Consider the following 26,063-nt stretch of genomic DNA (forward strand, 5'->3'; position numbering starts at 1 on the left):
TACTCCATAGAATTCTTAGAACATTAGCAAAAAAAATACACCATCATTCAAAGTTGGTCATCAAATTATTTGACCACCAGCAGGCCAAATACAATGAAATAATAAACAAATAAAAAAAAAATAATAACAATAGTTTTTTGTACAAGAAAATGTTTCCTATCATCATATCCGAACATATTTACATATATCAAGTTCTTTTTTATAAACCATATATGCATGGTTGGTCCATCACAGATGTAAAATCAGTGACCAGCACCTCCATCGCTTGGTCCTGATGCCAATTTTTGGAGCCAAAATGCCAGTTTGCCCTTGGCGCTTTCATATACCGTCGAATGATACACTGATACACCATTGTTGGAGCCATAACCATCCATTAACGGCCTCGCCTCACCCGCTGAACAAAGCATTGAGAGTACAAGAAACACCACCATTGTGATAAACATAGTGATTTTTTTTTGCTGGAATTTCATCATTTTTTTCACTTAGTACGTACGTACCTACACCTTTTAGAATGCTTGATTAATGCTTATTATTGTTGATTATTAAGCTTTTTGTGAAGTTTAAGGATATAGGAGTACATTATTGTCCATATATATAGTGCCAATTTTGTTTGTGCTTTATTTGAATTCACCTAACTTTTCTTGTAGCTTGACCAAAAGTAAATGAATTTTTATGGTTTGAAATTGAATTAGTATTTGTTCCTGCACATTGCATCATTGCTTGTGTTATGTAGTTTTAACTAAGTATTAGGTTTATACTAGTCAATTTTTCTCTTTTATTATGCTACTTTGCTATGTGCCCTTATATCCTACATACTTTGACTTTTCGTTACATTTTACATCAATCACTTAGCTTGTCGATTATTTCTATATACTTTTAACGTTACTCCCTCATCTGGAATTCATAGTCATATTCAATTTTGTGCGATTATAGCTATCAACTTCTTTTTGAGGAAACGATTATAGCTATCAACCTTTAATTTTACTAATGAACTTCTCGATACAAATTTAGATGGTTTACGAGCAAAGTTTAAATCCATTGTATTATTGATTATTTAATTTGGACAAATCAACTAGTATAAGTTAGATCTCTCATCAGTCAACCTTGACCATATGATAAATTGAATAATATTTTCTTAATAAATTTACTATTTTCTACATGTCAATGTCTAAAATTTTTAACTAATTAGTTAGCTTCTACGAAGTTTCTACTGAGCTTGAATTCCTGAGATACGAATGTTTTTTATAGTAAGGAGGCTGCGCTTACGGTATTTTTGGAATGTAATCGAATTTGGGTTTCTAAGTAAAATTACCATGTTTTTTATGTGAGTCAAATAATTAGACTACTGTAGGACATTTGAATTGACGTTTGATTTTTATTCCTTTTTACTATTCATCCTTATATGTTTGAATGGACTCTTATTAGTAAGTAGTGGTTCAATGTATAGAAAAGTCAAAGTAATTAAGTAAAATTAACAACATAATCTAAGTTTGGCATTGAATTAGTGAGAGTGACACTTCCATATTTGAGAGTATGTTTGTTTAGAGGTGAGCTTGCCTTATGGCCCCTAATCTCCTTTCATGCATCCTCGTCAAGGTGTACGTAGCATTTAGGTTGTTATGAGCGACGGCCTAGTATATTCATAGCCATAGGAGATAGGACCATATAACATAGGAGATCTAAGAGTCTGTTCTGATTTACTAAATGAGCTGAACTGAACTGAAATGAACCGAATTGAACTGAACTGAATATTTTATGAGAGAGGGAAATTAGCAACTGAACTGAACTGAACTGAACTGATTAGAGCTGAACTGAAGTGAAAATGAGTTGAACTAAACAGGTCCTTGAGGCTGAAATTTATCTATTGTATGTATTGTGTAAAACCGTTAAAATAAATTACTTTGATAATTCTATCCCTAACTTTTGATATTCCAATATATCTTTAAAAAACCTTCTAAACACAAACATACTTAGCAATCTATATATACTCGGCCAATTGTTTCAATTAAAATTAAATATAAATAAATAAAATGGAGTAAGTAATTAAAGTGCCGCCTTCCATAATTCATCATAAATAAAGTGGAGGGTACGTAAACCCGTTTATTTATTTATTTTAGAAGATTAGTACATCACGAGGTCCATGAGACCATGACTATTGATTATGCAACATACATGCTATGGAGTTCAACGCTACCTTATTATATATTGTATGTTGCACATACATATAGATAATGACCTTACTATACTAGTACATACAACATACTCCTAGACCATAATCAACTTAAAGATCGATCGATGATGTAGCTAGGCCGAAAATGCACCTCCACGAGATAGAAAATACCCCCAATTAAAAGGTTTTTGATTGTAGCAATCGAGGTTGTCACCATAACTAACATTAAGAATATCACAGTAACGCTTGTAAAATCCAATACGATTCTCAACTCGTGTATCTGGTTCTGGTATGTTACATTCGAGGCCACCATTAATTATATTTATGGTTACGCCGTAACCTGGTACTCGACCTGCATCTTTGTCTGCCTGAGTTGGTACCCATTGCCCAGTCATTACCTCATGGCAAGATGGCTTGGGTGACTGGGGTGTCATCCAGAACCAAATAGCCGTCTTGAATGCAATAATCGGGTCGTTTTCGACTAGATCTGGATCTGAAAGAAGTGGCAAGTTTAGTCCCTCCCCTGCTTGTCCATAATTGTAGTTGCTGCAAATTTTATCCCACAAATAAAGGACATTAGGACACATACGATTTGTGTACCAAAATAAAGACTTTAACACAAGACTAGCTAGTGTAACGGAATTAAATTTTGTTCTAATTGGTCTTTTTTTACACTAAGGGTAATTCTTAAATCATTACGAAAATAATTAATATAATTGTTTGAGGGGACAAACAGACTAAATAAAATTAAAAGCAAAATACTCCGGTAAGCCTATACAATACCTTGACATACCAAAGAAAAAGGTATTATACGTACCAACAAAAATTAGGGTGCGTTTTCTACGCCTAAATGTACTAATTAGAAAGGGTGTGAATGAAATACGTATTAGCTAAGCTAAATAGGTCCTCGACCATAGTACTTCTTCCCAGGAACACAAGGCCATTCATTTGAAGCAACACAATAATCGGTTGTGGTTTCTTCTTTAATGAAGCAATATCCCCATGCATACGGTCCGTCTTCTGCAGTTGGCCATCCACCTTTTGTTTTTACCATTCACAAATCAATCAATTAGTTATGTATTCGACTATTCGTAACTTACATAATACTGTAACGCCCTTTTGTACTATTTTAAATTATTCGTACTACTAGGGATGTGTTTCCGTCTAATCATGACTTCCCCAAGAATTCGGACCTGAGATCCTGATACTCCTATCGACAAGCTGAGGACCTACACAATGAAAAGAAGTTAGCTAACCCCGGGGTGATCCGGGGATAACCACTCCGATGATAAAGTCAGAAAGTGTTTAAGAAAAGAAGATAAGTAAGAGAGAGAAAGTAGAGAGAGAGAAAGAGAGAGTAATTCATGCCCCCATTAATGAGGTCTTACCTACTATTTATAATGACTTACCTTGACAGGTGGCTCTCATCCATGCAGAGCCTTCTGTGCCAAGTGTCGTGCTTCTGCTGCCACGTGTTGAATTCCGACAAGCCGACATGTCATCTTTCTGGAACATATCGGCACCCTCTCATAACTGTTTAGAGCCTGGTCACGTGCCTTCACAAGATATCGGTCATACTCAGATATCATCCCATACAATTAGCCCCCCAAGTGAGGACGCATGATCATACATCATCGTTCTCAGTTAACACAGGCAACAAACTGAACTAAACAAACTTTGGGTCCCACTTCTCATTCTTCAAATTTCATCTTATGTTGGAAATTTCATGCGACAACATTTCTTGTATTCTGTCAAGCACTGTGCGTTAACAAAACTTTATTATTGACCTTGCCATTGCCGCAGTTCGTTATACTTGCTTGGCTTATACTCACATATTATCAGACGAAGCTTGAGAACATCTCAGAGACTCATATTCACTATATTCCTTCAAGCTCTATATTCTTTTGCTGAGAAGATTTATTCTTATTCATTGTTTTTATTTCTATTTTGTGATTGTAAGAAGACAATCTTTGTACTATAATCCTGCACTGTATCCATTTGCATTATTATTGGCTTTTAACCGTTTGCATTATTATTGGCTTTTAACCGTTCTTCCCCCGCAAGTGACCTTGTATGCCGATAGCAGACAAGGTCTACTTGTTACAAAATTCCCGGGAGCGAAAAAACTCCGTTTTCCCCCCCAAGTGACCTTGTATGCCGATAGCAGACAAGGTGTACTTGTTACAAAATTCCCGGGAACGAAAAACTCCGTTTCCCCCCCCAAGTGACCTTGTATGCCGATAGCAAACAAGGTCTACTTGTTACAAAATTCGTGGGAGCGAAAAACTCCGTTTTCCCCCCCAAGTGACCTTGTATGCCGATAGCAGACAAGGTCTACTTGTTACAAAATTCGTGGGAGCGAAAAACTCCGTTTTCCCCCCCAAGTGACCTTGTATGCCGATAGCAGACAAGGTCTACTTGTTACAAAATTCGTGGGAGCGAAAAACTCCGTTTTCCCCCCCAAGTGACCTTGTATGCCGATAGCAGACAAGGTCTACTTGTTACAAAATTCCTGGGAGCGAAAAACTCCGTTTTCCCCCCCAAGTGACCTTGTATGCCGATATCAGACAAGGTCTACTTGTTACAAAATTCGTGGGAGCGAAAAACTCCGTTTTCCCCCCCCCAAGTGACCTTGTATGCCGATAGCAGACAAGGTCTACTTGTTACAAAATATGCCGATAGCAGACAAGGTCTACTTGTTATAATATGGAAGCGTAACCGTTTTTTTTTTTTTTTTTGAAGCGGGAAAATTAATACACGTGTCACAAATCCTGCCGCTACTTTTTGAAATTGGTTGTTGATTCAGGGCCGTTGGATTTCTGAACCGCCTTTCACCTCAACTGACTCTTCAGTTTTTTTTTTATTTTTATTTTTTTTTATTTTTTTTTTTCCTTTTAGATCAAAAATTTCGCCATTTTTCATTTCACTTTCATTCTTCCAAAGTTTTTTCTCAGTCTTAATTGTTCTTCAACAAAAAGTTTATTTCCCTGACTCTTCTTGATTTCGGTCTACGCTTCTCAGTATATTCGGCGTGCTTTTCTTCTTCGTCACTTCTCACTTTAAGTTCATCGTATCAGCGACTTTTGTCGAAGGTATTGTTGCTCCTTAACCCCTTGATTTTGCATGTTTTGTTTTATTTTCTCATTTTTAAATTAAATGTCTGAAGATAGTGTCGAAGAGAATTTCCCTAACCTTAGTACTGCTAGGCGTCGTTTAATTAGGCAATCCTTAGGCAAAGAAACTGGTAGTAACCAGGGTAATTCATCTTCCCTTTCTGATAATATTGATTATCCATTTGAGACGTTATCTTCTGAAGAAGAAAAACGCGCTTTTATGATACATAGGACTATTGCCCACCGCGAAAGTGCCTCTCACCCTACTAACCCTGATATCCCTGCCGACACCGAAATTCTTGACGTTGAGCCTGTTAGTGTTCGTTATCACTTACGCAGCTTTACTGGGAAACGCTATTTTAATCAATACGGCACTAACGTTGGCAATATAGGCATAAACACCATGCCAAGGGTAAAGAGTACCAGTTATCAGCCTCGAGCTGCTGCCCGTAAAGCCGCCGAGGCCGCCAAAGCAGCTAAAGCAGCTGAGGCCGCTAAGGCAGCTGAATCCAGAAAAAGACCTGGGCAAGGTCAGGTCGTAAGTTCTTCTGAAGAAGAACCAGTGGATGACATCCCTGCAAACCCTCTGGAAGGTCCGTCATCTCCAGTTCATGATTCAGCCGTCAACTCGGTTTTAGGAGATGATGAGACTCAAGAAGACAGTATCGACAATGAAAATAGGGAAGATATTGTCGATATGACGGCTGAGGTTATTCAGGAAGAAAATCTGGATGAGGGTTACAATTCTGAGACTGATAGAGCTGAGTTCCGACAACCTATTACCCTTGCCAGAAATGGAAAAGTGGCCAAGGCAAAAATAAGTGATGATTTTAGGAAGACGGCAATTGAAAAAGATTACTGCCGCCGTGCTAAGAAATTCTTCAATTTACCTGATGGGTACGAGCTGTCAGTTCCCCCTTCTGGAGCCTCAGTATTAGATTGTCCAGCGGGTTCCGTGGCTGTTTACATGAAGCACTTAGATTTCGGCCTTCGCTTTCCTCTTCATCCTTTTGTAGCAAAAATCCTAAAGGCCTGGAACGTCTGTTTAGTTCAGGTTACCCCTCCCACTATCCGGGCCGTTATTGCCACCATCTGGGTTATGCTATATCGAAACTACCCCTTAACCCTTAACGTTTTTAGACGACTAATTACCTTGAAGAGGGATGGTCAGTCAGATGGGTGGTGGTCCTTGTATACCCAGCCTCACAAATATACCGTCCACCCCAAATTGACAAGTTGCAAGGGTTGGCAAGTGAGGTTCTTTTTCATGTCGGTTCCTGAGGATTTTCCTCTAAGAAGAACCTTTTACCAGCCTCATCCTCGTTTTGACTCGATTCCTGAGAGGGATCTTGGTAAACATGAAGAGAGAGCCGTCAATCATTTTGACGTCTCTGAATTTGATGAGGGTGATGGCAAGGTTCGCATAGTTCCTAAGGTGTGGGTGCCGAATGTGAGTTACATTCTGGGCAACGCGCCGTTATCTCGCGTTGGTCTCTGTTGGACTGACAACTATGGTACTGTTTATTTTATTGAGTTTTTCTTCCTCTCTTTTTTTTTAATTATCTGTACCTAACTTTTTGATCTTACATTCTTTCCTCTCAGGTATTGACAAGTTGGACAATAAGCAACTCGGCTTATCTTCCGACGGGAAAAGAGTTTTCAGACGTTGCCCTAAAGCTTCAAACCCCTACGACACTCTTGCCACCGTTTGCGGCCGCGCTCCAGCTATTAGTGCCAAAAGAAGAGCTGAGATCATGGTTGATGAAAACGCCAAAAAGAGAAAGACAACATCTCTGGCCAATCGACGAGGTGGAATTGTGATCTCCAGCCCTAGACAACCTGAAGGGCGTGGTGGGAAGAAGAAGGACCAATCGGAGTCCGAGAAGACTCCACCCACCAAGAAAGCTAAGAGCCCTGAGGCCATTGTGAAGAAGGTTATTCAGGGTGTTGAGATCGAAGATCTCACCTCTGCCGAGTCCCCTCGTCAACCTCAGGCAACCACCACAATCACCCCTACTACAGTTGGGTCAGATTCCAGCATTCCGGCCCTGACTTACCGGTCCAATCAATGGATTGAACGAGTCTCTGGAAGATTTCCAGATGAAGTTTTGAAGGGGTTTGCCGTCCCTCCTGGTCATTCCGGAGACCGTTGGCAACCGGATATGGATGTCGGCCGGAATGAATCTATGATCACCGATGACCCAATGCAAGGTGGGAATCTCGGCTACCGACTGCTGAGCAATCTTACTCTGCCGATGGACAGACCTGCTGGTCCAATCTGTCCCCTTGCTGCTGCTCATATGCATAATATGATGAAGGTATCTTTTCTTCTCTTTTACATAATTAATTAATAATAATTTTTTTTTTTACTTTGTTCTCATCTTTGTCATGTACTTATCCTATTCGTTTAACTCTTAACTTCTATTTATTACTCTTTTTTTACTTATTTATTTATTTTTACTGTATACTTTTTGCTTAGGCCGTCATGTCCGGTACAGAACTGGTTGAGATGTACCGTTACTATCAGGAGAAACATCATCAGGCCTCTTCCAGCCAAAGTGCCATGCAGGAAATCATCAGCAATGCTGAAAGAGCCTTGGATGATTTGAGGAAAATAAAGGAAAAAGATGACCAGGAGATGTCGGAGCTGAGGATTAAGGTGGAGAAGGTGGCTGGCTTGGAATTAGAGTTGCAGAATCTGAAGACTCGGATTGTCGAAAAGGACAAAGCCCTTGAGCGTCTTCCTTCAATTGAGAAGGATCTCAGCAATGCCAGAGCTAAAATAAAGAACCTTGAGGAGAAGGTTATGCAGATGGAAGCTGATAAGCCTGGGATTTGCCAAAGAGCTGTGGGCCGTTATTTAGCTTCAGACGAGTTCTGCTCCAAGCTCCAAGATCGTTTTGATGGAGGCTGGACTGCTGCTCAGAGATGTGTAGCTCGGGCTGCCGGTTAGAAGAAGGAAGACTGGGCAAAAGTTGAAAAAGCTTTCAATGAGGAAGCTTATAAGACCCCTTCCAGCTTCGAGACACAACAGTTCTCGGAGGAGGACTTGTTCAATTTGGCGCCCAGTGCTGATGACGGCCCCAAAGATCCCAGCATTTTGGACTCCCCAGTGCCTGAGAATGCACAAGCTTGAAGGGGCGGGCAGTCATCACCGACATCTTCTTGTTTTGTCTTGCAAATTATAATTTGTAAAAGATTGCAAAAATTAAAGACTTACCTGGCGGTTTGTCTGATACCCGACATCCTTCAGCGTACTATAGACATCACAAATATCAGTTAACAATACACTGTTGTTATCACAAGTACTATAGACATCACAAATATCAGTTAACAATACACTGTTGTGTTAACAATACACTGTTGTTATCACAAGTACTATATCATTCCTTACTCCCCCCAGTATACATAGTTCATATTAGATCTATGTATACTGAGCAGTAAATGGTTGTTGCTGGTTCAGATTATAACCTCGGTCACCTACTGCTTTGCTATTTCAGCCAGTCAGGTACCCTCTCGGTGATCACTTTCTGAGCTACGCCTCATATCGGCGTATACTCGAATTGATTTGGCCGGTATTATATTTTGAACCAGCAACCTCGTGAGTTAACGTATACAACTGATCAGGTTGTATATCTATTAACTTCACGGAAGCGGTTAAGAGCTGTCCGTCCCATTTAACGGTGTTCTGTTAAATGGAGGATGCCTTTTCCAACACACGTTGTCTGAATATTTCTTCATTCATCACCGATATCTTTCTTGATGTCAGCTTCATATAAAAATTGTATATTACACATAGTATTTCTTTAATACAGCTGAGTTCCATACATTCTTTAGGGGTGTCCCATCCAAAGTTTCCAGATAAAATGATCCTTGGATGACGACATCTCTAATCCGATAAGGTCCTTCCCAACTTGCAGTCAGCTTTCCATCTTCATTCCCTTTACCGGTTGCTGCTGTTCTTCGTAGTACCAGATCTCCTTTACTTAACGGCCGATGAGATACTCTTCTGTTGTAGGCTCTTGACATTCTTTCCTTAAATGCAGCTGACTTAACTGCTGCCTTTTCTCTTAGCTCTGGCAAGAAATCTAACTGTTGTCGTAGGAGTAAATCATTTTGGTCTTCACAGTAATGTTGAACCCTAAATGTCGGCAACCCGACTTCTGCTGGTATGACTGCCTCTGTTCCAAAAACTAGAGTATAAGGTGATTCACCCGTGGCTTCTCTTACTGTTGTCCTGTTTGCCCACAATATTTCTGGTATCAAATCTGCCCACAAACCCTTTGCATCTTCGATCTTCTTCTTAATTGCTGTTATGATCTGCTTATTTGCTGCTTTTGCCTGGCCGTTAGACTGTGGATGGCATACTGCTGCGTAAGCAAACTTCACCTTATACATCATTAAGAGATCTTTGACTGGCTTACAGTCAAATTGGGTTCCATGATCAAAAACCATCGCCATCGGCAATCCAAACCTTGTGAAGATGTTTTTCCATATAAATTTTTTCACTTCCGATGCCGTTATCTTCGTTACTGGTTCTGCTTCTATCCATTTTGTGAAGTAATCAATTCCCACTATCAGAAATTTTCTTCCACCCGTGGCCGATGGGAACGGGCATACTATATCCATTCCCCATTGGGCAAAAGGGATTGGACTTAATATCGGAGTTAGATCGTTTGGGGGTAAGTTGATAACTGGGGCAAACTTTTGACACTTCTCGCATTTTTTAACGTAAGCCACTGCGTCTGCATTCATTGTCGGCCAGTAGTAACCTCTTCTCATTGCTTCTCTGGACAAGGCTCTTGCTCCGAGATGGTTACCACAGCTTCCCTCATGCAATTCTTCTATCAATCTTGCTGACTCAAAATCCGTTATACACCTTTGCAATGGCAGTGAAAACCCCCTTTTGTATAACTGGCCTTGGTACATAACGAACCATACACTATCCTTCCGCAATCTTTTCAGCTCCCCTTTATCTGTTGGCCCTACACCATGAACGATGTATGCCAGTATTTTATTGTACCATTGATTCCTCACATCAACACATAAAACCTCTGCCGACATCTCATCTATGCTTCTCTGCTTTAAAACCTCTACCATAACTGTCCTTTCCAAGTCATTAAAACTTGAGCTTGCCAATCTTGCCAGCGCATCTGCTTGAGCATTTTTCAATCTCGGAACTAATTTGATCTCAAAGTACTGCAGCTGAGCTGCTAACTGCTTCATCTTCTCCAAATATTTCACCATTGCCGGCTCTCGAGTCTCATACTCCCCACTAAATTGACTTGATACCAGCTGAGAATCAGTTGTCAAAACTAGCCGTTTTGCTTCTACTGCTATTGACAATTGCATTCCGGCCACCGCGGCTTCGTATTCGGCTTCATTATTTGTTGCCTTGAACTTAAACTTCATGGCATATTCAAACATTTTCCCATCTGGAGTCGTTATCACAATTCCTGCCCCTGCCCCCGTTGCCGTAGCCGATCCATCAACTGATACCTGCCATGTTCCCAGTTCTTCCTCTTCATCGGTGTATGTGGTTTCAACAATAAAATCAGACAACGCTTGAGCCTTAATTGATGTTCTTGGCTTGTAGCCTATCTCATACTCCGACAACTCAACTGCCCATGCCAGTAATCTGCCAGATGTATCCATTTTACGCAACGATTTCTCTAAGGGATGATTAGTGAGCACCTCTATTGGATGTGCATCAAAGTAAGGCCTCAACTTCCTGGCTGCCACCATTACTGCTAATGCCATTTTTTCTATCACTAGATATCTACGCTCTGCCGCATTCAAAACATGACTGACAAAGTATATCGGCTGTTGTTGTTTCTTCCTTTCTACTAACAAAACGGCTGCTACCGTTTTTGGCGATGCCGAAATGTATAATTGCAACACTTCTCCCCTCTCGGGCCTGGCAATCGTGGGAAGAGATCTAAGATGATTCCTTACTACTTCTAGGGCATCACTTTGTTCTTTTCCCCACTCGAATGCCTTGTTCTTTCTTAGTACCATAAAAAACGGAAGTGCCTTATCAGCTGACTTGCTGATAAACCTGGTTAACCCTACCATCCTGCCAGTCAACCTCTGTATATCACGAATGGTTTTTGGTTGTTTCATTTGAAGTACCGCATTTACCTTATCTGGATTCGCATCTATCCCCCGTTCACTGACCATGAAGCCTAGAAACTTCCCTGATCTAACTCCAAAAACACACTTCTCCGGATTTAACTTCATCTGATATTTCCTTAAAGTCTCAAATGTTTCTCTCAAATCTGCTATATGGTTTCCTTTTTCCTTGCTCTTCACTACCGTATCATCCACATACACCTCAACATTCCGTCCCTTCTGCTTCTCAAAAATCTTGTCTACCAATTTCTGGTAGGTTGCCCCTGCATTTTTCAACCCAAACGGCATTGCCTTATAACAATATACACCAACATCTGTTATAAAAGCCGTTTTATTCCTGTCAGCCTTATGCATGCTGACTTGATGATATCCTGAAAATGCGTCCAGGAAACTAAGCATGGCATGACCAGAGGTTGAGTCTACTAGCCTGTCTATCCGGGGTAGTGGGTAGCAATCCTTAGGGCAAGCCTTATTCAGATCTGTGAAATCCACACACATTCGCCACTTCCCTGTCGGCTTTCTCACCATTACTACATTCGCCAACCACTCTGGATATGTGCAAGGCTCAATGAACCCTGCTGCTAAGAGTTTATTTACTTCAGCTTGTATTGCTTCTATTTTCTCAGTTGAGAAATTGCGCTTCTTTTGCCTTATCGGCCTGAACTTTCTGTCAACATTCAACTTATGCTCCATTACTTCTGGATGTATTCCTGGCATCTCACTGGCCGAGAACGCAAAGACATCGGCATTTTCACGCAGCAAGCTTATCAGGTTACACCTAGTGTCCACATCCATATCAGCCCCAACCTTCACTGTCCTACTCGGGTCACCTGGTTGCAGTTCAACTTGGACGGTTTCTCCCCCCGGTAACGGCCTTGGTGTTTCCTCAGGTCTTGCATCAAAGTTTTTCATGGTTAAATCCTGAACTGTCGGCTCACCTTCCCTTATTGGGTTGCACGGTACCGTAACATTACCAACTGGGTTCTTCAAAGCTGTAACATAACAGGCTTTTGACATAACCTGACCCCCATACACCTTCTCCACAGCACCTAAATTCGACACATAGGCTATTGCTAGATGGTAAGTTGACACAACGGCCTGCATGTCGTGAATTATCGGTCTGCCGATAATTGCGTTGTAAGCCGACTTGACATCCACCACCAGAAACTCTGCCATCACATCTCTTGCCTGTGGTCCATCACCCATCCTTACGGGCAACACAATGCTCCCTTCTGGCCTTACAGTCGACCCATTAAACCCGATTACTGGATACGATACCGGCTTCAAGTATTGTCGCCCTATATTCATCTCATTAAAAGCTTGCACAAACAACACATTTGCTGAACTACCCCCATCTACCAGCACTCTTTGATGTCAGCCCCATTTATCTTGGTTATCAGGACTAACGGATCGTCATGCGGGAATACTACACCTCGTGCATCTTCCTCTGTAAACACAACTTGTGGTATTGACGCCGGCCGAGGACGGTTGTCTACGTCCAAAGCACAAACTAGATGTCGGTGTTCCGCCAAATGCTTCTTTGCCCCACTAATTGTCCCTCCATGAATCGGTCCTCCCGTTATTACATCTACTCTTCCAGTAGATAACGGTGGTACTCCTGCGTCCCCTTGCCGGACTATTCTTCCTTGAGTTCTTTCAGGCCTTGCTTCCATCTGTTGCCTCTCAATAGCTTGTGCCGGTTGCTGATTTCTGCCGGCATTCAACCGGTATTGTGTTAAGTGCCCTTTCCTGATCAATTCCTCAATGTTGTCCTTCAATTGTGTACACTCCTCCGTATAATGCCCCACATCCCTATGGAACATACAATACTTCTTTACATCCCTCGACCTTGCTTTCATGGGAATCGGCCTTGACCAATCTTCTCTGTTCTGATTTACTGAGTAGATTGCTGCCCTTGGTGTATTCAGGGGAGTGTAGGTGCTATATCTCATTGGCAGCCTTGTCGGTCTGGTATCTTGTCGGCTTCCTCCTCCCCTTCCCGGAGCAGGGGCTCTCGGCCTACTTCCTCCAGATGATGACCCTTCAAACTGACTCTGCCCCTTTCCGGCAGTGACATGTCTGCTACTTGTCTTCATTAACTCCTCACTCTTTATATAATCATGAGCTTTGCTGAATGTCGCTGCCAATGTCGGCAGGTTCTTCCTTGTAAGATATCTCTTAAAATCCGAATCAGTCAATCCATTCATTAAAGCCATCACAGCTATTTCCTGTTGCAATTTCGGAATGGTGTTTGCCTCATTGTTAAATCGCCTGATATAATCCCTCAAAGATTCATCCGGATTCTGCTCCACAGCCATCAATTCTCCAGAGGTTCTCTGCCTCACACTGTTACTGACATACTGACCTACAAACATCTCAGTCAATCTTTCAAAGCTATCTACTGACCCAACTTCAAGGTTGTTAAACCAATCGGCTGCAGCCCCAATCAGAGTTGTCGGAAAGACTTTACACCAGACTGCATCTGAGTTAGTGTATAGCATCATGTGTCCCTCATAGGACGTTATGAATCTTGCCGGATCCCCTCTTCCATCATACCTACAAGTCGGCATTTTCACCTTTTCCATTGGCTGATCCAAGATGTGCTGGGCAAATGGGGATGCCCTTAACTGCACCACTGTGCGCACTGCTTGACCCTCTACTTGTGAACTTCTCTGCTGCTGAGTTCCGGTACTCACAACGTGACTTGAGGATTGTTCAACCCGCCGTGATGTTGTATGCGATCTTACCGACGACTCATGTCGGGGTCCCCTTGACGGGTTCTCCAACTTATTGTGTTGTTCTTCCTGGTGACGGTGCGATGTTCCTCTATCGGCCTGAGCAGCTTCTCTTTCAGCCCGTGCCGCCTCAGCCTCCTTTCTCTTCCTACTCATTGCATTCATCACCCTTGCGGCTGTTTCCAACTCATCTGGAGTGAATGCCGCCATAGGATCCTCTGCCTCCCCTCCTCCTACAGGGGGAGTTATCGGCACATGAAATTGATTATCCTCTAGGGTATGAGTTTCATCTACTATTTCCACCTGGGGTTGTTCTAGGGGTATTCCATTGTTTCCGGCCATGGTTATCGTTGTTATATGAATGTTTTTGTGTGAGGTTCTTAGGCGATAGGAGTGATCAATTGTCCCCTCCTTCTAGCGCCAAATTGTTTCCGTCTAATCCTGACTTCCCCAAGAATTCGGACCTGAGATCCTGATACTCCTATCGGCAAGCTGAGGACCTACACAATGAAAAGAAGTTAGCTAACCCCGGGGTGATCCGGGGATAACCACTCCGATGATAAAGTCAGAAAGTGTTTAAGAAAAGAAGATAAGTAAGAGAGAGAAAGTAGAGAGAGAGAGAAAGAGAGTGTAATTCATGCCCCCATTAATGAGGTCTTACCTACTATTTATAATGACCTACCTTGACATGTGGCTCTCATCCATGCAGAGCCTTCTGTGCCAAGTGTCGTGCTTCTGCTGCCACGTGTTGAATTCCGACAAGCTGACATGTCATCTTTCTGGAACATATCGGCACCCTCTCATAACTGTTTAGAGCCTGGTCACGTGCCTTCACAAGATATCGGTCATACTCAGATATCATTCCATACAAGATGGCAACGGGTTGGACTCGGAGCGGATTATGCTAAATCCGACTCCGACCTGACAAGAAGTCGGAGGCTAAATCCGACTCCGACTCCGTTTCCGACTCCGACATCCGACTCCGAAATTCCGACACCGACTCCGACTTCATTATCCGACCTCCGACTCCGACTCCGATCTGATTCGACTCCGAGGTTTTTTTCATTATTCAATATACTTTGAGAAATTGGGCTATTTGGGCCTTTATAACCCACACGCATTGCCACCATGACCCACACAAAAATCCACAATCTATTGGAGTCGGAGTTGGATAATCCGTCAGAGTCGGACATTTGTCGGAGTCGGATTTTTTTCTCGGATTTTTTGTAGGATCCGACTCGAAGTCGGATTATTTTATGGAGTCGAACTCGGATTACTTTTTTCTCGAACTTGGAGCAGATTTTTTTACTTCGGATCTGAGCTAAGTAGGGTCAGATCCGGACTGGATTGCCATCCCTACGTACTACACTAGTATACTATAATGGTACATATGGGTAATAAACTTGTATGATTAGGTTTGGAGAATATATACAAAGGAGGTAATATTATACGCAACAACTGTGTGTATAGTGTATAGTATATGCTAAGTGACATGAACACACGATACATAAAGCAATCACAAGAAGTTGAACAAACCTGTGGTTTCTTGAGAGGTTTGGCCAAAGAAAGCAGCAAGTTCGCGCTTCCTAGTATCAAGGTCTCCTGTGTTACAAAACTCGGGAAAAGAAGCAGCAGCAGTAATGAAAGCATAGTAAGTATAGAACCCATTAGACTTGCATCGAACATCATTTCGATGCAAAAGCATTGCTTCGAACAAGTCTTCAGTGAAAAAATCCGTTATAGGACTAGGTGGCATGGGAGGAGGAGGCGGTGTAGGAGGCAAAGGCTCGGGGCATTGGCTTTGACACTTGTCTTCGCCGCAGTAATCTTGGGTGGTGCCACACCACCCAAAATTACTACAACAATATCCTTCCGTGCAGTTAAACTTGAAGTCTACTTGCATTCCACATTGTTCGGCTTTACTTTGGTCTAGTAAGAGGAACAAGGTGAAAATTATAACTCCAATAATTAGTAAACTCTCTTTGATTTTAGTCGACATTTTTTCTATAATTTCTTGAAATTTTTTGTGTGTTGATGAGAAATTATGGGGAGAGTTCGAGTGAATTTTATAAGGTTAATTGATTACCATGCAAAATCATTATCACGTTTTTCACGTGTCCTTTAATTTTGCTTTGTTACATAGTACATCGTACATATTATTTTACGTAAGCTATAGTGCTATAAAAAGTACTCCGTACAATAATTGAGAGTCTTGTTTATTTGTATTATTCCTCTCCGTGAATCAATAGGAGGTGGCCTAGGTTAATAATTGTGCTAAATTTGGGCCGTTTATAACAAGGCATTATCGTCCTTTTAGCTTCAAAAGTAAGGGTTAAAATGTCTTAGGCAAAATTGATACTTAATTGCTGTTATGTTTGCCGTTACATTGCCTTGCTTAACCATGGTTACTTGCTGTCACACCTACCAAACACATTAGAATTTAATTACGCGACACGTGTCTTCTTCTTCTTCATCAACTTGACTGGTGCTTTTTCACTCCCTTACTCCCCATTCTTTTCTTGTTCTTCTACCGAGCCAGAACTTGAACCCTACTGCATGTAATTAGTTGGATAAAATTATGCATTTCTCATTTACTGGTTGGAGTTGCGAATCTCATTTACTGGTTGGTGTGGCCTTGTCGTATGGTGTTGTTCGTCGATCTGAGAAATTGCGGTTGATTTTTGTAAATCCATAGGTACGTGTTTGTGTTGTTGGGTATCTTCAATACAATACGTAATTGCCAATAAAGTATGTGTAATTTCTGATTTACTCCAATTTGTTTCCGTTTTCAATTTGAATTTGCTTATAATTTGCATATGAGAAGAAAATTAGGGGTTTTATTACTGTTTGCTGCTGGGTATCTTCAATTCAAAAAACATACCTCCGACTGCGAGATGTAACAACCACGGAGTGACAGATCTAAAAAGCTTGGAACTTCATCTCTCATCTCTCATGGCTATTTCTGTTTCTCTCTTTGGGTTTTCTGTTTCTCTCTCTACGAACAAAGATGACAAATAATTTTGAGGTAGTAAAAACTTAACTCAGGCAAAATTACCGTGGTTGGGAGTGAGTGTTACCCCGGTACTACAGTAACGGACGCTTGTTGTTGCCGTTAGATTGTTTGTTTGTGCACATGGAAAATGTCAGAAACTTTAGTATCCTTTATTATTGTTTATTGTCTACGCACGGAGTCCAATGCCATTTAATTACAAAAATTCCATGTGCTAAACTTTGATAATTTAGCACAGTTATAAACTTGTATTTTCCCAATCAATAGTCAACAAGATAAGGATTAGACGACTAGAAACAGACCCAACAAAATATCGTACTAATACAACAAACTCCTAGTCCTAGACCATAATCAACTTAAAGATCGATCGATGCACTACAAAAAAAATGAGAATAGGCAACACTTAAGATTGCAACACTTACAGAAATGTTACTCTTAATAATCTAACGCAACAATATTTATTTGTTACCTTGAACTAAAGTAACAGAAAAAAGGTGTTGCTCTAAACTATATAAGGCAACAATCGCTTAAAGTGTTACCTTTTTCTTGTCTAAGACAACAAATATAATAATTGTTGCATGAAAAGATAATAATAACAAAACTATTGTTTGAAAATATAACATTAATATTTATGGCAACATTTATATTAAAAAGACAACATAATTTAAGATGTTGCTTTTATGTGTATATATATATATATATATATATATATATATATATATATATATATATATATATATATATATATATATATATATATATATATATATATATATATATATATATATATATATACAAGCAAGTTTAAAGTCACAAATTCGAGCCCTACCAATTACTAAACGCTTGGGAGTGACAACATTTAGAAACATTTTTGAATTGTCTCCTTAGATGGCAACATTTTTCATTTGTTGTCTTTGTAAAAGTGTTGCCTTATGTATCATTTTACCTTGGCTTTCAAAATTGTTGCTTTTGAATAAAAATATGTTGCCTTATGAATAGACAACGAGGGCAGGGCCGACCCTGAGGGTAGGCCCCGAGTGCGGCCGCCTAGGGCCCACACCAAAAGGGGGCCCACAAATTAAAAAAAAAAACAGCTTCAATACTTATCAATAGCTGCTCCGTACTTTTACTTGTTATTAAAAAAAAGACAGCTAGTTTTAAAAAGATAATTATTGCCTTTTTTTTCAGCAATTAACATTAAATTAGTATATTAATTAGCTGTCAATTTAGGTGGAGATTACAAGGCAACGCTTCACTTCTTCTTCTATCTACCAGTTTCTATGAGAATTTTCTCCAGAATTTTAATCTTTCCAAATGCACTGTTTCAGATTTATTTCATTACCGAAATTCAAGCCTTTTAATTTTGGCTAATTAATATTATGGCAACGGTTAAAATATTAAACAAGACAAATAGCAATAAAAATAATTCATCTATCACCAAATATTCGACTCTCATCTTCTTATTATTGGTTGTTTATGATGAGTTTCATGGCATCATTGGCAAATTGATCTTTTTCTTTGGTTACCGATTAGGCAAAGGTATACAATTCTTCCTCTGTTTGTTTTTTATTTATCAAATTTATCATGTTTCAAACTTCTAATTTCTGTTTTGAATTTTAACAGGTTATCAATCAGTTAAATTGTGTATTTTAGAGTTGTGGAAATTTGAGATTGCTGCCAATTACATATGCTCACTTCAGATTCTACAATTTTTCTTCACAAATCAATATTTTACAGGTGCTATTGTTCTTAATCTAGCTCTTTTATTTTTTTTAAATATATGATATGTTGCCTAAAAAGCATTTATTTGGCAGTCAAAAACGAAATAAAAGAAGAAGAAATGAGGAGTTAATAAAATCACAATGTGGAGCTCTTGATAAATTTGTTGTTAAAAATGTAGCTCAGTCCAATGAAAATATTGATTAGTTAAATGACAATATTGATCATGCAAATGATGACTTTGATGAGGTTAATAATGATGATTCGAGTGTTCCTACTGATGTGCCTAACACTTCTAATCTTGATAATTTTGGCGTTGATAATAATGAACAAGAAATTCCTTATATTGATATTTATGATCCAAGAAATTGGGAGAATCTTGACACCAAATCAAAGGATATTTTAGTTGAAAGGGGGCCTATTAGAGAAATGAATCTTGAATTTCCTTTGGACAAAAATTTTAGGCATTTTTCATATTCCTGTTATTCCAGAAAATTAAGCAATGGTGAGATTAATGATCGAAAATGGTTAGTTTATTACAAAGCTAATGATAAAGCATAATGTTTTTGTTGTAAGTTGTTTAAATCTTCTAGTAACTTAATTTTGCTAGCGAATGATTGTTTAAATGATTGGAAACATATTAGTCAAAGACTCAAACAACATGAAAACAATATTGAGCATATGACTAATATCAATACATGGAATGAATTGAGAATGAGATTGGATAAAAATGAAACAATTGATAAGCACTTGCAAGAAGAAATTATAAAAGAAAAGGAGCGCTGGAGACAAGTTCTACGTAGGATATTTTCGGTTGTGAAATGTCTTGCTAAGAATAATCTTGCCTTTAGAGGAACAAATGAAAAATTATATCAAAATAGAAATGGCAATTTCCTTGGATTGATTGAAATGATTGCAGAATCTGATTTAATAATGCAAGATCATGTGAGACGCATTCAAGATCGAGAAATTCATTATCATTATCTTGGACATAAAATTCAAAATGAGTTTATTTCTCTTTTGTCCCAAAGTGTTAAAAAGTCTATTATTAATATCATCAAAGAGGCAAAATATTTTTCTCTAATTCTTGATTGCACCCCTGATGTGAGCCATCAAGAACAAATGACTCTTATAATTCGATGTGTAAATATGTCAAATAATAAAATTAAAATTGAATAGTTTTTTTTGGAATTTTTAAAAGTTGATGATACATCAGGGTTGGGACTATTTAATGAGCTACTACATGTGTTAACTACCCTTGATCTTAATGTTGATAATGTTAGGGGGCAAGGATATGATAATGGTTCCAATATGAAAGGAAAACATCAAGGTGTTCAAAAGAGATTTCTTGAAATTAATCCTAGAGCATCATACATGCCATGTGCTTGTCATAGTCTTAATTTAACTCTTGGTGATATGGCTCATTCTTGTGTTAAGGCTATTTCCTTTTTTGGTGTTATACAACGCTTATATTCACTCTTTTTGGGATCTACTAAAAGATGGAAAATTTTACTTGATAATGTTCCCGGTTTAACAATGAAATATTTGTCTAATACTCGTTGGGAAAGTCGAATTAAGAGTGTTAAAGCTATTAGATTTCAATGTCCTCAAATAAGATTGGCATTGGCGGAATTATATGATTCTTGTGATAATGATGCAAAGACAAAAAGTGAGGCAGAGAGTTTATTTAATGCAATTGGATGTTTTGAGTTTTTGCTTGGTATGGTTATTTGGTATGATATTTTGTTTGCTATAAATATGATTAGCAAAAAATTGCAATCTAAGAATATGTGCATTGATGATACAATAAAACATATAGAAGATGTTTTTTCTTATTTTGAAAAATATCGAGAAGAAGGTTTTACAAAAAGTATGATTCTTGCAAAAAGTATTGTACTTGAAATGGATGTTGAACCCATCTTTCCAGCAAAACGTACTATGATAAGAAAAAAACATTTTGGAGAGAACAATGAGGATCAAGATGAAAATATGTCACCCAAAGAATCATTTAGAGTACATTATTTTCTTGTTGTTGTTGATATGGCAATTACATCTTTGAAAAACAGATTTGAGGAATTGAAGACATTTGAAAGGATTTTTCGTTTTTTATATGATTCAAGAAAGTTAAAGTCATATAATGATGATGACTTAAAAGAATGTTGTTTCAGATTTCACACTACCTTTTCTCATGGCAATTTATCGGATGTTGATGTAGATGATTTGTTCTCTGAATTAAAGGTGTTACAATTTACTTTGCCAAACAAATTCATGTCTGCCATTGATATTCTTAAATTTGTTAAACTTGCAGATTGTTATCCGAACGTGTCCATTGCATATCGAGTTCTATTAATGGTGCTTGTGACCGTGGCAAGTGCGGAAAGAAGTTTTTCAAAATTGAAGCTGATCAAAACTTACTTGAGGTCATCAATGTCACAAGAAAGGTTGAATGGTTTGGCAACATTGTCAATTGAGGCGGATATGTTAGAAAACATTGATGTTGATGTAATTATAAATGATTTTGCATCAAAAAATGCTAGAAGAAATCGGTTTTTATGATTTTTTAGGAGGGAGAAATTTAATTTTAAAATTATACAAAGTCATTATTGTGTATCGAGACTTACTATTTAAATAATATAAGTTATTTTCATTGTGTTTTTATTTAAATTTATTGCGTATAAAAAATTTTGTTTATGTAGGGGGCCCTCTTATTACATTATGCCTAGGACCCATAAATTCCCAGGAACGGGGCTAAACGAGGGCATATATTACGCCTCATATGTGTTGCTTTAGCTACAAGACAACACTTTTTTTATATTAGGCAATGGTTTTGCACTGTTACCTTTACTTTATTTTGTTGTAGTGATGATTAATATACACAAAATGGAGTGTAATGTACCACACACCCTTTTATTAATATTTTTTACATGGTTAGCACATTATCACGAGGTCCAAGAGGACCAATACGTACTATTGATTATTGGGAACAAACTGCGGAATTTATGCGTCACTTTATTATATATTGTATGATTTGTATCTAGTACATATAGATTTTGAACGTACTAATACAACATACTCCTAGACCATAATCAACTCAAAGATCGATCGATGATGTAGCTAGGCCGAAAATGCACCTCCACGAGATAGATAATATCCCCAATTAAAAGGTTTTTGATGGTAGCAATCAAGGTTCTCACCATAAGTAACATTAAGAATATCACAGTAACGCTTGTAATATCCAATACGATTCTCAACTCGTGTATCGGGTGCTGGTATGTTACATTCGAGACCACCATTAATTATATTTATGGTTAACCCGTAACCAGCCACTCGACCAGCAGCTATGTCCGCTTGAGTTGGTTCCCATTGCCCGGTTATAACGTTGTGGCAAGATGGCTTGGGAGCCTGGGGTGTCATCCAGAACCATATAGCCGTCTTGAACGCTATGATCGCGTCTTTTTCTACTATATCTGGGTCAGTTAGAAGTGGTAGTTCTAGTCCCACTCCTGCTTGTCCGTAATTGTAGTTGCTGCAAATTACACCCAAATATGAAAGGACACTTTTATTAGCTTAGTGTAACGAAATAAAGAGTATAAGTTATAACACAAGGTTATTGAAATGGTACAAATTAATTTAATGGATTTATTTTACCCTATAGTTAAATGGCTAATTAATTCATCAATCACTAGAATAATTAAGAAATTGATCTTTTTACACAGTGACAAGCAGAGTACATACATAAACCAACTTTTTGGAACTAAAACATAAAGTAGAATTACTCCATCCGTATTAATACTTGCTCTATTTCTCCATGCGCAGAGTTTTTAGGAGAAATTGGAGAAAGTAATAATAATATGGAGGTAGTGGGGTAAGTGGAAGAATAAAAAATTATACTCTGTAAAAAGCAAAAGTAGTTGAGAGAATTGGAGGAGGGAGAATATAAAGTTGATAAAATATGATTTATGTTGGGCGCACTGAGTGAGAGAATGAATTAAACATTGTAAAAGCTTTTCAAATAAAGAAATAGAGTAATTATTTAAAAACGGTTAAAAATAAAAAGTGAAGCAAGTATTTTAAAATGGAGGGAGTATCTTATAGGCTTATGATGCATACACCTTGGCATATCTAATAATAAAGTGACACTTAAAATTAACAAAAATTAGAGTGTGTTCTCTTAACTAGATTTTATCTGAATTGAACTTATGAACAAAAAATTAGGGTGACTTAAACATGATTGAATATGATCAGCCTTTATTAAATCTAATAAATCCTAGAAAATATAATTTTAAGATAAAGAAAACACACCCAGTTTGAATCAGCAAAAAATTATTTTAAGTCAATTGAAGATAACAGTTGATCAGGTTAATCAAGATAACGGGACATACCTCCAAGTCTCCAACAAACCCTCTACTTAATCTATCAATTAAGTATTTTAACTATTCAAGATCTTATAGCCAATAAAAATGTACAAAAATTAAAGAGTAACAAAATTTAATGAGTAACTATAGATTAACTAGCTAGAATTAGGAAAGTAATTAAGGGTATGAAACATACTAGGAAAGTTGAATAGGTCCACGCCCATAGTACTTCTTGCCAGCAGCACAAGGCCATTCAGTCGAAGGAACACAATAATCGGTTGTGGTATCTTCTTTGATGAAGCAATATCCCCATGCATATGGTCCATCTTCTGCTGTTGGCCATCCCCCTTTTTTGTCCATACACAAATCAAATATTTAATAGATGGATATATATTCGTATAGTCGTGTATCAAATTTGTCACATACTTTACGACGTTCATTATAATTATAATTATGTACTACCTCTATATACTTTAGTGGTAGGAAGGCCAAGTGTATACACTATGAATAATAATTTGTGATATTACATATGCTGTTAAATTTTTAAATATGAGGTGAAGAGAATGTGACAACTTTTGTTAAAAGGGGTAATATTTTACACGACATGCAACTATATAAATATGTGACATGATAAGTCGATAATCCTTAGCATAAAAACTGATGATCATATGACATGACAATTGAAGAAATATAAAGAAGTCATAAGAAGTTGAACAAACCATTGGTTTCTTGAGAAGTCTGGCCAAAGAAAGCAGCAAGTTCACGCTTCCTAGTTTCGACGTCCCCTGTATTACAAAACTCGGGAAAAGAAGTAGCAGCAGTAATAAAAGCATAGTAAGTATAGAACCCGTTAGACTTGCATCGAACATCATTTCGATGTTTAAGCATTTCTTCAAACAAGTCCTCGGAAAATATATCAGTTATAGGACTAGGTGGCATGGGTGGTGGTGGAGGTGGAGGCGGTGTAGGAGGCGAAGGCTCGGGACATTGGCTTTGACAATGTCCTTCACCACAAAAGGCCTCAGTGTTGCCACACCAACCATAATTGCTACAACAATAACCTTGTGTGCAATTAAACTTGTGATCTACTTGTGACCCACATTGTTCAGCTTCATCTTGGTCTAGTAAGAAGACTAAAGTGAAAATTAATAAACATGTTACTAACAAACTCTTATTAAATTTATTTGACATTGTTTCTTTGATTAATTTTGAGATTATTTGAGTTGTTTGTGAAATTAATGGAGGGATTCAAGTGAATTTATAGAAAATTTAGGTCGTACGGATTATATAGTTTAATCACTCCCATGCAAGGCATGCATTATCACATGTTAATTAATTTTATTTATTTTATTTTATTTTTAGGAAGAAGAAATGTTAATTAATTTATTTTGTACTCGTATAATGTTTACGTGTATGTACTTCTTCTTTTGTTTTGGCACGTAGTGGAACAGCTAACATGTTTTGACATCAACCCCAATGCCAAATTTCAGAGTACCAAATATCGGATCAAGTAGTTTAATAGATTTAAAATCATCTAGTGAGCATTCCTGGGGCTTTAGGTAACTAATTAAATTATTACTCCCTCCGTTTTTAAATTCTTACTGTGTTTCTCTATATACGGAGTTTTAGGAGAAATTGGAGAAAGTAATAAAATATGGAGGTAGTTGGGTAGGTGGAAGAATATAAAATTAAAAAAAAAATAGTGGAGAGAATTGAAGGAGTGAGAATATGAAATTAATAAAATATGATTTATGTTGGGCCCATTAGGTGAGAGAAATGAATTAAATATTGTAAAAGCTTTCCAAATAAGAAAATGGAGTAAATATTTAAAAACGGCCGAAAAAAAAAGAGTGGAGCAAGTATTTAAAAAACGAAGGGAGAAAATAGTACTCCCTCCATTTCATAATATTAATCCCATTTAAAATCTACCTTTTGGCTATCAAAAATGAGAGGAAATCTTCTAAACTTCATTCTCTCTATTTGTAAGAACAAACATAGTCATCATATAAAATCTAGTTTAATTTGTCTTGGTGGGTATATTATTATATTAATATCTATTTTCTATAATTTTTGCTAGGGTAAGATTTAAGACATTTGCAATCAATGATTTGCATCAACATACGTAAATAAAACTAACATAAAGAACGAAGGGAATATTAAGCTTGAAATCCATGTTAAAATCATGCATAGATTGTTATAATTAAGGTTTATTTTACTTTAATATTTCTAGTTTTAGTTCTCTTATCTAACACTTGAAAGACGTTTGTTAGTTTTTGTCATCAGCTCAAAATCTGGCCATGACTTCTACGTTTGGGGTTTGCGCACATAAAATAAAATTATCGCTCGATTATAAATCATATCTAACATTATGTACTAATTAATGAAATATATAAATACTTCGTACTCCTTAATAAAATGAAACAGATGGAGTATTAATTAACTTTTCAAGCTCATGCTGTCATACTCCTCCTTTCGATAAATTTCTCCTAATTTCTCCTCCTTTTGAGAATGTGTTTTATCGGCTTGTCACTTGACAAATGGAACCCCAACACCTCTGCTTGAAAATAAAACTCCGTTTGAAATCTTGTTTAATAAACCTCCTTCATATGAGTATCTTCGTGTTTTGGGTTGTTTATGCTATGCTCATAATCAACGGAGTAAAGGAGATAAATTTGCTAGTCGGAGTAGAAAATGTGTGTTTTTGGGATATCCGTTTGGAAAAAAGGGATGGATAGTGCTTGATTTAGAAACCAATGAAATATTTGTATCCCGTGATGTACACTTTATTGAGACAATTTTTCCCTACATTGAACCACAAAATACACATAC

General features: G+C 38.0%; 1 protein-coding gene and 2 pseudogenes across 1 annotated transcript; 1 reads left to right on the forward strand and 2 right to left on the reverse strand.

Moving 5' to 3' along the window:
* Positions 1 to 242: 242 nt before the first annotated feature.
* On the reverse strand, positions 243 to 16,149 carry LOC145580766 (endochitinase A2-like; annotated as a pseudogene).
* Positions 16,150 to 18,945: 2,796 nt separating this feature from the next.
* On the forward strand, positions 18,946 to 21,435 carry LOC145580767 (uncharacterized; annotated as a pseudogene).
* A 558-nt stretch (positions 21,436 to 21,993) lies between these two features.
* LOC145580769 (putative inactive chitinase-like protein LaCIC) lies at positions 21,994 to 24,425 on the reverse strand. The gene is made up of 3 exons (XM_081637877.1): positions 23,954 to 24,425; positions 23,431 to 23,581; positions 21,994 to 22,405 (listed from the first exon to the last, which is right to left on the reverse strand). The coding sequence occupies exons 1-3, from the start codon at positions 24,423 to 24,425 to the stop codon at positions 21,994 to 21,996; spliced, it is 1,035 nt and encodes a 344-aa protein (XP_081494003.1).
* Positions 24,426 to 26,063: the final 1,638 nt, after the last annotated feature.

Source organism: Chenopodium album, chromosome 15 (genome assembly GCF_948465745.1).
Source record: "Chenopodium album chromosome 15, dcCheAlbu1.1, whole genome shotgun sequence".
NCBI lineage: Eukaryota > Viridiplantae > Streptophyta > Magnoliopsida > Caryophyllales > Amaranthaceae > Chenopodium > Chenopodium album.

Coding starts and splice junctions, on each gene's coding strand:
- LOC145580769 (XM_081637877.1), bottom strand. CDS start 24,425: ATGTCAAATAAATTTAATAAGAGTTTGTTAGTAACATGTTTATTAATT. Junction 23,582..23,953: donor GACTTCTCAAGAAACCAATG/GTTTGTTCAACT, acceptor TGGACAAAAAAG/GGGGATGGCCAACAGCAGAA. Junction 22,406..23,430: donor GGACCTATTCAACTTTCCTA/GTATGTTTCATA, acceptor TGTAATTTGCAG/CAACTACAATTACGGACAAG.